At 39.3% G+C, this 15,212-nt stretch overlaps 2 protein-coding genes across 4 annotated transcripts in view; one reads left to right on the top strand and one right to left on the bottom strand.

The window, feature by feature from the left end:
• gbf1 (golgi brefeldin A resistant guanine nucleotide exchange factor 1) overlaps nt 1-3,718 on the top strand; it is an 89,602-nt gene extending 85,884 nt beyond the window's left edge. For all 3 annotated transcript variants that reach the window (XM_088304575.1, XM_088304576.1, XM_088304578.1), the window contains 6 exons: nt 140-270; nt 357-458; nt 554-667; nt 761-938; nt 1,322-1,522; nt 2,103-3,718. In XM_088304575.1, coding sequence (XP_088160701.1) covers nt 140-270; nt 357-458; nt 554-667; nt 761-938; nt 1,322-1,522; nt 2,103-2,368 — 992 coding nt within the window. In that variant the 3' untranslated portion in view covers nt 2,369-3,718. The remainder of the gene's footprint in view (nt 1-139; nt 271-356; nt 459-553; nt 668-760; nt 939-1,321; nt 1,523-2,102) is intronic.
• An 815-nt stretch (nt 3,719-4,533) lies between these two features.
• macroh2a2 (macroH2A.2 histone) lies at nt 4,534-14,838 on the bottom strand. The gene is made up of 9 exons (XM_088304532.1): nt 14,488-14,838; nt 12,548-12,725; nt 10,960-11,066; nt 10,466-10,663; nt 9,207-9,311; nt 8,990-9,089; nt 8,824-8,913; nt 8,486-8,660; nt 4,534-5,320 (listed from the first exon to the last, which is right to left on the bottom strand). Exons 2-9 carry the CDS (start codon nt 12,717-12,719, stop codon nt 5,155-5,157), a joined length of 1,113 nt encoding a protein of 370 aa, XP_088160658.1. The 5' UTR covers nt 12,720-12,725; nt 14,488-14,838; the 3' UTR covers nt 4,534-5,154.
• Between the last annotated feature and the right edge of the window lie 374 nt (nt 14,839-15,212).

A 15,212-nucleotide genomic window follows, 5' to 3' on the forward strand; every position in this document is an offset into this window, starting at 1 on the left:
TTTAAGCTTTTATTTATGAGAGTAAATATTAGATTAGTTGGAAAACCTTTGTTGGGCCATGTAGCTATTTTTAAAATTAGGAAAATCTCATGGGTAACCACCTACCAAAAAATGGTGCTGTCTTTGTTTATCTCGTAAGGCATTGCTTGGCTGTGCTGCGATGCCAGACGTCAAGTGCGTATGCAGGCTCTCAACTACCTCCAGAGGGCTCTGCTTGTACACGATCTGCAGACGCTACGTGCTACAGAATGGGAGTCCTGCTTCAATAAGGTGATTCATAATATATGGTACTCAATGAACTTTGGGGACATGGGAAGACGTCCATAAAAAATAACAAACCAAGCATCTCCTTGCAGGTGCTGTTTCCATTACTGACCAAGTTGCTCAACAACATCAGCCCAGCTGATGTTGGTGGAATGGAGGAGACCAGAATGAGAGCCTGCACTATCCTATCAAAGGTTTGCACTCCACTCACAAACAGTGGACAAATCAACATATTTTTATTGGCCTTGAAATTACATGTGCATTCATTGCATTGTGTCATGTACGCCAGGTTTTTCTGCAGCACCTCCTACCATTGTTGTCCCTGCCTACCTTTGCTGCCCTGTGGCTTACCATTCTGGATTTCATGGACAAGTACATGCACGCTGGATCCAGTGACTTATTGGTACGAGTTGTGTCAGCAAAAATGATTTCAGTCGTATGCTGTAGGAGTGTCTAAATGCGGAAAGTCAACATACTTCTGTGTTGCTCTGTCTAGTTGGAAGCCATACCAGAGTCTCTGAAGAACATGCTGCTTGTGATGGATACAGCAGAAATCTTCCGCAGCCCAGATTCCAAGACAAGATACTCAGATTTATGGGAAATAACGTGGGAACGAATCGACTGCTTCCTGCCTCACCTGAGAGAGGAGCTCTTTAAACAGACTGTTTTACCAGGTATGTCTTCATTTCATGTGCTTTCTCACAACTCTGCTGGAAAATTTTTAAAATATAATCCCGCCTAATGGATCAATTTGAATGGATTTCAGTTACATTATATGTGCTTACAAATCATGGAAATACTTTGCTGCCCAGAGGTTGAAAGTTAATATTCGTCATATTACTGTTAGATATTGGTAGGTATAGGTAATGATATAAAAGTTGGATTTTGCATAGTAAATTGTCTTGGTAAATGCAAGGTAAAGTTACAAGAAACTTGTTTGATACCTGGACTATATTCTCCTTCTGGTATAATGTCAATACTGAGTTTTCAAACTTTAAACCTTTGTTGGTGTGCGGAGCCATTGTAAGTTACCTCATTCAGTATGTTGTATCCTTAGTTCCTTCGGAATCAGTACCCGGTCCTCCATCTGATGTGCAAGCAGCATCCTCATCAGGGCGACCTCCCTCACCACAGGGGTCTGTGGTTCCAGCACTCCAACAACCGCCCTCTACTGCGTCCGTGCCCATAACTTCTGCAGAGCCTCGAACTCCCAGCAGGCCAGCATCGCCCCAAGACACCCAAGCAGTCAATGTCAATGGTATCACATCCAATTGGTTCAACTGTTAGCTCACAGAGAAACATTTGTTTACTTTGTTGACCCTAATACAATATAATGTAATCTCTGATCCAGTATCAAGAACTTGTTGAAGTATCTAAAACATTAATGGAACCAAGTTAAACCATACACATACCATACCATTTATTTCACGCACTTGTCGATGAACATTATTTACTCAAATTCATTCAGAAACACTGAACAGTCTACCACCTGCTATTCCAGCCCAGGATAAATACCTACTTTATTAAAGACACCTGCGGAAAGTCAAGTTGTTGGAAAGAAACCAACCCCTGCAAGTTGACAAAACTATATGTGCTTAACTGTGTTACATTTTGCCATAGAACACATACAGTAGCTGTTTTGTACGCAGCCCGTTCATCCTGTAGTATAGTGCAGTGTAAGTACAACTAAGAGAGTCAGCCATCTAGTGGTGATTGATGAGATTACTACTTAAAACTGCAGTTGACCTCTGTATATTTGCAGTCTGGCACCTGCGGATATTTACAAGCAGATAAAATGTTTGATGTTGCCTAATGTTTTTGTTTTGGATGTCTTCCAGGAGCAGAGCGATCATCTTCCCCCGCATTGCCCCCAATGCCAATGCCAATGCCAGTGCCAGTGCCAGCACAACCCCCTCACGCTCAAGGGTCGTCACCCTTGAGCCAGTCCCCTCTCCTCATCCAACCGCTTGCCTCTCCGCTGCAGGTGGGTGTCCCACCCATGTCCCTGCCAATCATCCTCAACCCTGCCCTCATTGAGGCCACGTCCCCGGTTCCGCTGCTGCCAGGTCCCAGACCAACAAGCCCCTCTAACGAGGTCCTGTGAACAAGCACATGCTCGACACGCTCGTCAACCTGTCTTCACTCCAAAAGTCAGTTTAGGGGCTGCTGGACGATTTATCATCTACTAATCATGACAATTCTGGAAGATTACAGTTGGGTTTTTTTTACTCATTCCACAGTCTGCAGGTCATAATATAAAAAACATATGTCAGAAGAATTGTCATCTCATTCCCTTTTGAGTACATGTTCATGGTGACTTGAGTTCGCCCAGTGAGTTGCTAGCCATGTGAGAAATTATGCTTGAAAGTTAATGTTTGCTTTCTGGCAGCCAGACATATGCTATAGCTATGTTTGGACACTAATGGAGTGAAATAACAGTAATTCAAAAACTGTTGAACATGTTTTTGGGGGGGGGGGTCACATTCATTCATTCATTTTGTATGTCTCTCTCTCTCTCTCTCTCTCTCTATCTCTCTCTCTATATATATATATAAATATAAATATATATATATATATATATATAAATATATATAAATAAAAGAATGTGTGTGTGTGTAAAAATAAGGAGATTTTTTGGGGGGTCAATATTTTCTGTTGGACACTGTGGGGATTCTAACTGCAAGAAGTAACAGTACGCTTGAATATGCTGGTGGAATTATTCCATTATAATTGCTCAATTTAAGGCTGGCATGGTGTCATATTTCGAGCGACTGAGTATGTAAGCAATGCGATTGTGAACGCTTCTCTCACTGGAGCAAGGTCCATATTTAAACCTCCTGATAATCATGAAAGATTGGATCATTGGTGCATGTAAATGTTGAGAATGCAAGTCAAGGAGAGCATTTTAGGTACCGCATGTCAGTAAATCAGGTTGCTTCTTGTTCTGAGCAGTCTTGTAACCATTTAAGTGAGGGATCAGCTTAGACTCCAGGAAAAAAAATATTTACTAAAATGTATATGTATATTTTTTTAACCCCATACAAACTTTTTGAAGCACCTCAAGAAGAAAGGTTTTGTGTGCATGTGCAGTCCTTCAGAGGATCAACATTCCAACATCTAGATGAATTCTATAGTGCATAGTCTTATTTTGCGATGCTTCTCTTGTACTTTGTAGAGCTCGTCACTGTGTACAACGTCGCACCAAAACCCAAGGCTTGCAAGCGATGCTGAAAACCTTATTAATGACAAAAAAATGTACCTGAATGAACGTGGTTCCTGTTTCTTTTAAATTTCAAATTGAAATTGGCTTTTGTTTTTAGAATTAACTTCAACTAAATGTTGAAACAATGAGGAAGATCACATTCATTCAGAAATTCATTCATGGTTGTGCTTGCTGCCTTTGTCGATGTCAAGTGAAGTTACACTGACTTTTATTGACTGGCTTGCTTACATGCTTTATGTTGACCTAAGTCAGTTAACGATATTCTTAATTAAATTTCGCAGAAAATTGTCAACGTATTCAATTGATATATATTCCGTTTTGTTGAGCAATTGATACATGACATTTAATTGATTTGAAAAGATGTTTTGCTTCCATTTTCGCGTCATTATGCCTTGCGTGATGACACTAAAATTCACTACTTGAATACCAATTATGTCACTTAGACAGGACAGGCTCTCGTTAACGTTGAGCTTTCCAGATATTCTCTTTGTGATGTTTTATGTTATTTATTGAGTTGGAAAATACCACAAGACCTAGACATGGAAAATTAGTCTCACAACCACCAACAGCTTAAGAGATTTTTTCTTTTTTGTATGTTTATTTTGTTGTGGATCTGGAGCTGTTTTTTTTTTTTGCTTAAACATGAATAAAATAAATTGAATATGTACATAATATATAAATGAAAGGTGATGTACTTTTTACAATGTAATAAATCTAATGTAAATAAGATTTGTCGTTGTCATGTACTCCCACCAGTCTCCACTGATGCAGTTGATCCGTAGCAGTCAGTTCACTATGAAGTGATTTATTCAGCATATACAAGTTATACACAAAATCAATGCGCTATATAAATGAAATTTTATTGTATAGATACTGTAAAAGAAGTATAGGAGGGAGAAGCCCTTTTGCTGTCAGACTTAATATTTTGTAAACAGAGTTGGAACGCTTGTACTCTTTTGTGACAACTGAAGCAAGACAGCCTTTGAGCATTGTTCACTATTCTGTCCTGTGAGAGATCTTCCAGTAAAGACGCAGCCAAAAGCAAATGATGTAAAACATTTTATTTCAAAGCAGAATGAGAACCACATTTTTTTTTAGTAACTAGTGTATCAGAAACTACAGAAGCCAAGAAATAACTTCTATTTGTACATGGAATGTAAAAACATCATTGACACAGCAACAAAATGGCAAACTCAAAGGTCTTAAATTATCTAATCTCTAAGGGACAGCAACGTACAGAATATGTCAACAGCTTTCCACTCACATTTCTTAATTCCACTTAGATCCACTTCTGTTTTCAACTACACTGCCACGAAAAAGTATGTTGTCCTCTTCTCAAAAGTGTACTTTTTTTTTTGCTTAGTTTCCCTTCAAATCATCAAACAAATGTAAATATGAAAACTAGACAACACAAGGAAACAAAATGATGTTTTCAAAAACTATTTAATAAAAATTAAAATATTTTTTTCCAATCCATCCAACCATTGATTATCCGACTCGCTTATCCACCCCTTACAAATAAAATGTGTTATGTTTACTTTGTCTAATTATTTTAAAGTGGGGAAACTATGCCCAAAAAAATGAATGAGAAGAGCAAAAATTACTTTTCATGGCACCATATTGACGCCATCATGTCACAACAAAGAGAAATCAACAAGTAAGATTCCTCACTTGGAGTCCAACTTGGCCATTTCCTGAAGGTATATTCCGATGCTCTCGCTGTCAAACACAACAAAGTATATGTTTTTCAGAGAGGAGTTGGTGGATGACACAAAGTGGTTGGAGATGGCCTTGAGGATGAGCTGGGCAGCTGTTGGCTTTGGGAATCCATTCCTGTGGAGGTTTATGTAAGGACAGTTTTTACAACAATGAATACTCTCAAATTCAGTTGGTCACATGCTGAGAAAACGTAAACGGCAAACCACAAGGTTTCTCTTTCATTTGTGATTGGACGTGAAGCTACCTTTGAGAAGTGGAATTGAAGCGATTGAGTACATTTATGACAGGATATTTGTCTGCATTGTTCTTTTGTGCTGCAGCCCTGGTGTATAAAGATTTTGCTCACTAGATCTATAGCCAGATAAAAAGGTATCATGTGGGCTTTATCTGCATTTTTGTAACGTTAAATGATATATTTTATTAGCCTTTTTCCCCATAAGTAAATAATAGTAGATAAACAATTGACAATTGAAAAAATATATCAGAATGCTAAAAATTATTTACAAAAAAATAACAGCCATATCGGAAACCATATTTTGGAAAGACATATTTCAAAGAGATGAGTGGACTAGGCTTTTTGTACGTACCCACATGCACTCATACAAGATTATTAAACAAACAACAATTTAGGGGTCATTTTAGTACTTATGTCATTTTTACATGCAATCCTATTACATAAGTGCCAATGTTGAGTTCATCCAAAAAGGAACGCTTCATTGATGTTAACATTGTCATTTATATAATAGGTTTGCATATAAAAATGGGAAAAAAAGTGAGAAGGGTTCCGGCACGATACGCTCCCAGCATGCTTTGCGGCACTGAGGAAATAAATAACTATTTGAAATGCATGTTTTGTGTCAATTATACTTCTTCTGTCTTCAGATATTGTTTCATTATTTTCTCATATGCTATTCGGTTTGTGTTGTGTAAAAATGTTGGTTTTGATGTGACACCATGATCATCGATGACATGTTGATTAAAGACTTCGACACGCCTCGTCATTGCTTGAAAGTAAATGACTGTAACCTCAGTTTTTATGGTCAAATTTAGCTATTGTGGCTTTTAATCTGGCGTTTTGTCATCTGAAAGTTACAGTAAGTGGATGTAAATAGAAAATTAGCTAATGTGCTTTAAGTGAGTGTTTATGTTATAAAACCCCTGCCGTTACCCTCTCGTCATGCACGGACACTTAAAAAGGACGAAGATGTACTGCATAGAGGGTGATCATTTTTATGAAAAAGGATGGAGACAGAAGGATGCCCAGGTCGCGTACGGAGGACAGACCGGCAAAATAGGGTAACGTACCCATCCATGTTAAATTTCAATTTAACACAACTCAGTTGCTGCGAGGCCCGTTCAAAAAATAAATTGGCCATCTCTGACTTGCAGTGTCAGGTGTGTTATCAGCTAGGTTTGAGTGCTTCTCTAGGGCAGTGGTCTAACGCCTCATCGTTTTTTGCACCATGGACCACAGGGACATATTTTTGACGGACCATGGGAACTGCGACAGAGAGATAATCGTTTTGCCGGAGACTCTCTCTGGCCACCGTCCAACGGCAAATGTAGTCCTTCATGTTTAAACTATGCAACGCGCCTCAAAGTTCAACTTCAAAAGCAAATTGTAGAACTGTAAAATGTGTGTCAATGCCTTACTTTGCTTTTATTTTGAAGTTGGCCCTGGGAATTGTTGAGGCGACTATATAGAGAGATAAATAGAGATAGATGTAGAGAGAGATAAAGAGAGAGATAAAGATATAGAGAGAGACACAGACATAGAGGTAGATATAGAGAGATAATGAGATATAGATAGACCGATATAGAGATATAGATAAGTATAGATATATGCGCAAAATTAAATCTAAGTGTTGATGAGAATTCATAAATAGGGAGGTGGGTGAATGCAAATAAATACTACTGTGGTGGGAAATAATAAAAACAACAATAAATCCATAATCACTACTTCGAATAGCAAATCTGATTTATTTAATTTTTTTTAGTTTTTCCGATAATTGAATGGCAGAGACCGTCCCAGAAAGCTTTACTACGCTCCTTCTGCCACCTGTGAGATGCCACCACAGCTAGATAGCAAGTTTAGCAACGAGGGTTCGGCTGGCTACTACTGCCTGCTAAACACGTTGCGATTTTGCTCCTCACTCCTCATAGCCTCCATCATTTTGCTTCCATGGCGGCGAATATGCTACATTTCTTACACGTACTGTTCTCAAGCCGCGGACGCCATGCTAATTGCTAAGATAACGTAATGTCATCGTGACATACCGGAATGAAAAGTGCTTGGGTGACTGAGAACATTTTAGAACCGTGTTCAAAGCTTTGAACAGTAATTGTTCTTTGGAGAAAATTAATACAAATTAGTGCCACACACAGCTAAACAGGAAATGTTACAGTGTTCCGTACATCATCCAGGAGGAATGGCTTGGAAGATTAAACATAATCAATAATAAGTATAAGCGATTGTGAAAATGGATGCCTATAGTATATTGAATGCATACAATATTACAAATATGATTTGTTTTGACAATTTAGTCCTATGGATTGATTTTGACTTTAAATTTTCTCAAACTTATTATAGGAGAACTCATCTTTTTGTTTTTATTTAATCAATTTCTGTCAGAAACATTATTTTTACACCTCTTATTGATATTTACAGCTACATGTGTGTTAAAATCTGTGGGCAACTTTGTTTCCGTTTATCTATCCGTCCATTAACTGAACCGCTTGTTCTAATGAGGGCGCGATGGAGCCTGTCTTCTTGCACCCTAAATTGGTTCTCAGCCAATTGCAGGACACACACAGGCAAACAAACTTTCCTAGCGACAATGCATGTTTTTTTGAATGTGGGAGGAAACTGGAGTACCCAGAGGAAATCCACGCAGACACAGGGAGAATATGCAAACTTCACACTCGAAGGTCACCGTGCCGCTTGCATCTTTTTTTACATGTAATCATTTTATTAGCAGCACTACTTGGATGCATTTCTCATTTGATTCTAGTCTGTTTATTGTCACTTCAAAATAAAGTGAAAGTGATAGTATTTCTTACGTTATCTCAATATAAAATGGCCTATATCGTGATCAATTATTTCGCATTAATTGTACTCTTGCTCGGTCTCAAATTGAAATGGTATTGGTGAATGGGCACTATTTAAAGAAATGTAGTAATCCAGTGCTTGTTCTTTGAAAAACCAACTGTCATACATCCAGAACGCTTTTAAGGAGCTGAGCGATCAGGTTATTTGCATAAAAGTGGGTGTGTCCTCACCGTCCAGCGGGGAGTGATGGGAAAGCCAAAGACTTGAATTTCTTTTCCTCTGCAGCTGAGAGGCAGTTTTCCACCGTCTTTTCTAGATGCTCCTCACACTTGTCTGACCCCCACTGTGGAACATTGCAATGGATGATGACGCGGGCTGTCATTCCACTGGCCTGGCTCACTGCCACTGCGTGGGGGAAAACACAGCCTTTCAAGTTCTAATATTGCATTTTCGTCAACTGTAGGCACAGCTCCGGAGCAAAACACAGAAAAAAGAACAAATTAAACTTGTGTTTTAACACAGCACCCTCCAACAACAGTGTATGCACAAAGAGAGGTGCAATCAGTACCTGATGCCACCTCCAAAGGTCCCTGTGCTTTCCGTAGCTCCTTGACTCCCTCCAAGAATTCTTGGCCTCCTGCCTTCTCCAAAGCGTTTCCTGCAAACAGCACAGCATCACCAGCACATGAGTGCAAAAAAAGCTGAAAGATGTCTCCAAAGCGCTGCTTTCTCACCTACACCATCTTTGAGGTCCATCTCTGCATTTGTTGGGTTAATTATGGCATCCACCTTTATTGTTCCAATTTTGCCAATTTCAGTCACTGTGAGCGAAAGCTGTTGTTCCCCACCACCAACAGCATCGTGTGAGTACAACATATTGTAAAAGTTAAATGGCTGACGTGACAGTGGACCAAAGCAGCACAAAATCTGGCCCTTATGATGTAGTATTACCTTTTGACCAAGGAACAGGCTCTTGGCTGAGAGGATGGTAAATCCATCTCCTGGGCCATCTTCCACTGTGGAGTTTGGTACAGATTCTTTGTCGTTTTCTGTGCTCTTTACCACATGGAGAAACAAGGAAGGTACAATGAAAGTCAATAATCACAACAGTAACACTTGGGCTGAACGATTTTGAAAAATCATTGATTACCATATTGCGTTTGCCATTCAATATGCAAATTTTTTTAACATCCTCTTCCAATGTATTTTTTTTTAAACAAACAGGCAATAAATGAATAAATAGCCATGAATTAAAATAGGAGACAGTTCATCTACTTTAATTACTGTATTTGCACGACCATAAGGCACAAATTAAGCCCCAAATTTTCTCCAAAACAGTCAGGGCACCTTATAATGCGCAGCGACTTGTGTACGGACCGAGTTCTGAACAGATCTGTACACGTTTGACTTTCTTGAGCATGCCGCCTAACCAAGCAGGAGCATTTCACAGTACGTGTAAGTACCCTCTTTTGATAAAGTTTGAGACAACAAAGTGCTGCAGAATTGACATTGTGTGAGCACTCCTGTTGGCCACAGTTTGAGACAGTCAGTTGACAACAGAACAGTGCGTACTTGCGGGAGAAAGCTGGATAAAAGGGCCGCTGTCCTAGCATGCGTGCTAGCGTATGTTTTAGCGCATGGGTATGTCTTGACATACCTGCGCCCAATAATACGGTGCGTCCCATATATGTGTTCAATGCAGAAATCGCACCCCCAACTGAGACTGCGCTCTGTGGTTGATAGTTGCTCGCTTAATAAACACTTTGACTTGTAGTCTTTTAAGCGTTCACGACAACACCTTCACAAAATTTGACCAAACAACTGTGGTGTAAACTGAACTCAGTCATTCATAAATCAGATTACAAGAATAATACTAACAAATCTGTGGCCTTGTCACTTCAAGTTTTCATGTTTCATGAAACAATGATATGTAAACCTGTGGGTTGAACTTTTTACTTCTAGATACTACATAAATATATATATATATAATAAACATCTATAAAAACAGTAACAGCAATTAATTTTTGTTGGTTTATTTTTTTTTTCAAACTGCATTCTACTACATTGCAATGTCAATTTGAATTTGATTAATCATTCATCCTAAATTTAACACCTAAAGGAAATGCATTACAAGTGAAGTCAGACTTGGCCGAGGTAGCAACAGTTACTAGTGCACACATACATGAAAGGTACACACTCAGCTGACCCACCTTTGGCTTTCGCCCTCGTTTGCCTTTAACCTTTTTCGAGGGTTTGACGGCTTTGGTGCTTTTGGCGCGTAATTCCTGCTTCTCGGGAACAGATGCCTGGCTGTCCACTTTAACTCGGCTTCCTCTCTTCTTGGAAAGAAGCTCCGGGTGAATGCGAGGCAGAACTCCTCCATTTGATATGGTCACGCCACGAAGAAGCTGGAAAACATGAACTTTGAATCAGCTCATACGGAAAGGTATTTTTTATTATTATCTGTTTTTTGTTTTGTTTTATAGTACATCACATCAGAAAACAGTCCTATTTAATGCTGAACACAGAAGCCAATTATACTGGAGACCAGTACAAAGATACACAAACATCTTGCAGATATTTATTGTTGCATTTGAGTCTCCCTTCTAAAAAGCATTTTTAAGTTTAAATAATACCTTCATTTGACGTAAACATTGTCGTTGTAAAGTTGCAACTAACTACAGCGATAGAATGTTGGAGCTACCTGGTTGAGCTCCTCATCGTTGGCCACAGCCAGCTTAATATGTCTTGGAGTGATTCTGCCTTTTTTGTTGTCCCGTGCTGCATTTCCGGCCAACTCCAAAATCTCAGCTACAAGTGAAAAGACAGAGGAAGAAATCCATGACAAACACAATATGTTTTTTTTTTTAATTTAATGAATGTACTCTTCACTTTGTGATGACCATTATCATGGGAACGGTTGTACTAAAGACAAGTCAATTCTTTTCAGAGCAATGTGAGTGGTATTAACAATTCAAAACGTCACAGATTTGACTGAATCGACACATGTGGGTTGCGCCATGCACAGTCCGACAGTGAGCCTTTTTGGGTGGCCTTGCCCGAATAGATACCTGCCCTGATTTAAAACAATACCTAAGTAAATTCCTCATTATAATTGTGGGCCAGCAGTGCTGCTGGGATCCACGTAGGACCATGCATTTCCTAACCAAATGTATGATATTTTAAATATGGACAAAATAAGAACTCTAAAGGTATTTCATTTTGAGTAATATATTTTTCAATGTTTGTATGAAAGATCCAATTTCCTAACAGAACAACAAAAGGTTTGAAGCAAACAACAAAATAGACACATACTGCATTTTGTTTTCAAGTGCAAAGGGTTCTCGTGCATAAGAATTACCTTTCAAGGACGACACAAAATTGCAGAACAAGAAACCAACATTAAGTGCAAGAATTTCTTTCAACTCACTCAAAATGTTAATGTTATTGAGGTACTACTGTTTGTTCTGCATATTATTATTATTATTCAAATATTGGGCCTGCTTATGTTGTAGTATGGGGCATTATACGACCAATGCAAGCACAACAAACACGTCTGCCATCTTGTGCCAATTGGTAATATTGCAACCTCAAACTACAGTTCCCACCCTGCATATTTGCAGATTGCCTTTTTTTTCCTCAATACTTTTCCATGTTTTGGATTTTTACCTTTTTTTCTGGGGTACTCCCCTTCACCCATTTTCTTTGTTTTAAATGTATGTTGAATGTTTATCAGGGCAGCACAGTGGGCAGCTGGTTAGCACGTCCACCTCAGAGTGCAGGTGCAGGGTTCAATTCCGACTCCGGCCCTCCTGTGTGGCCTTTGCACGTCCTCTCCATGCCTGTGTGGTTTTTCTCCAGATACTTTGGTTTCCTCCCACATTCCAAAGTCATGGATTGTAGGTTGATAGTACACTCTAAATTGGCCCTTGGTGTGCTTGTGAGCGCGGATGGTTGTTCGTCTATGAGTGCCCTGCGATTGGCTGGCAACCAGTTCAGGGTGTATAGCTAATTAGCTATGGACTAATTTGTCTTCGATCTACGTAATATGGATATTTTGATACAGAAGGGCCTTCGGTTAACCAAGACATCACTTCCCCGGCAGCTACAAATTCATTACATTAAAAAAAATAAAAGAAATAGAATTTAGGAAACATAGTGCATGACAACAAGAATAATATAGAATCTGGATTTATAAAGATGAGCAGGCACATTTAGATGTAAATACATTCAATGTACTAATTTGCCACAGCGAGTGTAAATCACCCAGAGATATCATGCTGTCATCCTACCTGCCAAGTATTCGATGACTGCTGCCATGTAGACGGGTGCCCCCATGCCGATGCGATATTTATGTGTTCCAGTGCGCAGATACCTCATCATTCGGCCAACAGGGAAGATGACCCCTGCCCGGGATGAGCGGGACAGCTTGGTGACCTTCTTTTTCCCCCCTCTGGCAGACATCCTCTTCTACAGCACCAAATGAGAAAAACAACAGAGTTAGGGAAAATCGAAAGGGCACAAAATGCATTCAATAATTGAGCCACCCCCAAGATATCAAAGTCCAGCTTCAATTGATGCAGTCAGGGAGGTATTCATTTAAGGATGTGTTTATTATTGTGGTCGTAGAACTGCATTGCAAACACAAAAGAGGGGTTTCTAATATTGTAGCTTATTGTAGTTTTGATTATATGAACGGCAAAATATAATACTGCATTTATACTTAATGTTGTGGCCAGGTAGTGTACTTTCACTCCTTCAAACTTGATTTTTTTTTTTAAATATCTTTTACTGTTTGGATTAAAGTTTGTTAAGTTTTCAGTATGTAACGTGTATATTTTTCAGCATATAATTAAATATATAAATGTAAAGAAAAGTTAAGCGTGGGCCGAATAATAAATTGTGATTTCATTTATTATTATTTTTGTGTATGCACTCACAGATCAACGAAGAACAAAGTTATTATTTTAGCACAAGAGTTATCAATTCAGTTATTTAGTTATTTGACATGTAAAATGTTGATTTGTACACATGACTCAGCCACTTGTTAAACCTGAAAGGCATTTCAACTGTAAAACCATAAACCAGGGGTGCCAAACTAATTTCTTTCATAGGCCACATTGCAGATACAGCTTCACTCAGAGGGCCATTATGACTGTGAAACCAAACACATAAATGTTTATCGCCTCATCGTATTATTACATATACACAACAAACTGATGGAGTTTTGAAATCAGTAGTCAAGGATAATAGTTTGTTCAACAATAGCTAAAGTTACTTTATAAAGCGTAAGGAAAATTTCTTTCAAAATCCCACGGTAATTTTTTATTACACATGACAATTTGGAATTTTGGGTGCAGATTTTAGCATATGAAATGTGAGCCACATGATTTGCTGTCGTGGGCTCTAACCACGCACATTGAGTTTGACACCTGTGCAATAAACAACTCTTTTATCATATATTTTCACCAATTAATTAACTAATCGTTCAGGGTTAAATCTGTTGTGTACGTCCAACTTTGCAGTGGCAGTTTGGATCAAGAGTGTCCCAATACTTTTGTTCATTTACGTCACGTCTACTGCCAGTAGGAAGCAATAATATTGAGTCCGTTTTTTTTATGTATGTTCAGGAACCTTTTGATGACGTTTATAATGTACGAAACGTTATTGGCCCTCGGTAAGCATTATTTTATAACATCCCGACGTATGTGGACGCCATTGGGTGGTCATGCTTCATGTTCGTGTCCGCACTAACTCGCACGGGTTCTCTGCGCTGGCAGTTTGGTGGAGGGATACAAACACACTTCACGCATCCAATGGAAAAGACGGGGCTTATCACAACTCAGCGTAGCTACGCAGATGCCAGTATTGATCATTTCTGTCATTTACTTTGTACAAAATCTATCCCCAACGGTAATGGCTCAAGCGACTCGTGCAACACTTCCAAACACTAAGCAAATAACGTAAGGCAGTGCCTATATATATGAAATAAAATTAGCGAGTTGGTTGTCAAATTACTCCGCACGTCTCGCGAGCTTCGACTGTTCTTCGGATACATTTTTGCTCAATAACACACTTCAACAAGGCCGTCCGCCCACTTATTTTGTCATGTACAGCGCCAGTCCTCATGACAACCTCACCAGACATGCAGACTGGGACGAGGCGGCGTTGCCGTCTGCCAAACATGAAGCGCCGATGCGTGAAAATGAGACAAATGGTCCAAGTTTCCTACCTGTTTTTCTGTCCTCCCGTCACGCGAGACACGCGCGCCCTCGTTGATCCCGAAGAGAACACACCGGATGAAACAACTCGCTCCGCGCCAAAAAGATGTTATGCTGAATTCGCTGCTCGTTTCTACTGCCCGAGATTATTTCCCCTCATGCTCCTCTTAAAAATACAGCAAGAAGGACAAGCGCAAGCTGTATGGACACTGGCTATGTGCTACTGATGCTGGAAAGGGGAAAAATTCAATACCGGTGAAAGTCGATGAAAACGCCCCCCACCGTAAAGAGACTCCAAAAGAAATGTTGAAAGAATGACGATGTGATTCAAATGCGTTATGTCGGGTAAATTATAAACTAACAAACAAAACAAAGAATTGCGCATTTGAAACTGAGAAGCAGCTTGAAAATGAAAACGAAGCAATGTCGCCCAACATGCAGTTTGCGACTCCTTTTTATATTTGCAACTATCAAATCATCTCCCAACTATAGTAAGCAGATATCATTTTTCTGACCACTTCACAAGATTTCCAAAATAGAATATGTCGAAATGGACTTCCACAATTTGTGAGAAAAATATCTGAGTTAAAGACTCGTTAATACAGTCAACGTTTGTTATTATGACATCTGAATTTATAATTGTATTACAGTGAACCCCCGGTTATCGCGGTTAATGGGAACCGAGACCACCCGCAAAAACTGAAAATCCGCGAAGTAGCGGCGCCCCTTCAAAAAT

This window comes from Idiotropiscis lumnitzeri, chromosome 9 (assembly GCF_059441095.1).
Source record: "Idiotropiscis lumnitzeri isolate Australia: NSW breed Sydney's pygmy pipehorse chromosome 9, RoL_Ilum_1.0, whole genome shotgun sequence".
In the NCBI taxonomy this organism is placed as follows: Eukaryota; Metazoa; Chordata; class Actinopteri; order Syngnathiformes; family Syngnathidae; genus Idiotropiscis; species Idiotropiscis lumnitzeri.

Excerpts from the sequence above, each read along its gene's own strand:
- macroh2a2 (XM_088304532.1), bottom strand. The coding sequence starts at position 12,719 with ATGTCTGCCAGAGGGGGGAAAAAGAAGGTCACCAAGCTGTCCCGCTCA. Across the intron at positions 9,090-9,206 it reads GCCTGTTCCTTGGTCAAAAG|CTTTCGCTCACAGTGACTGA; the intron begins GTAATACTACAT and ends GGGGAACAACAG. Across the intron at positions 8,914-8,989 it reads GGACCTCAAAGATGGTGTAG|GAAACGCTTTGGAGAAGGCA; the intron begins GTGAGAAAGCAG and ends TGCTGTTTGCAG.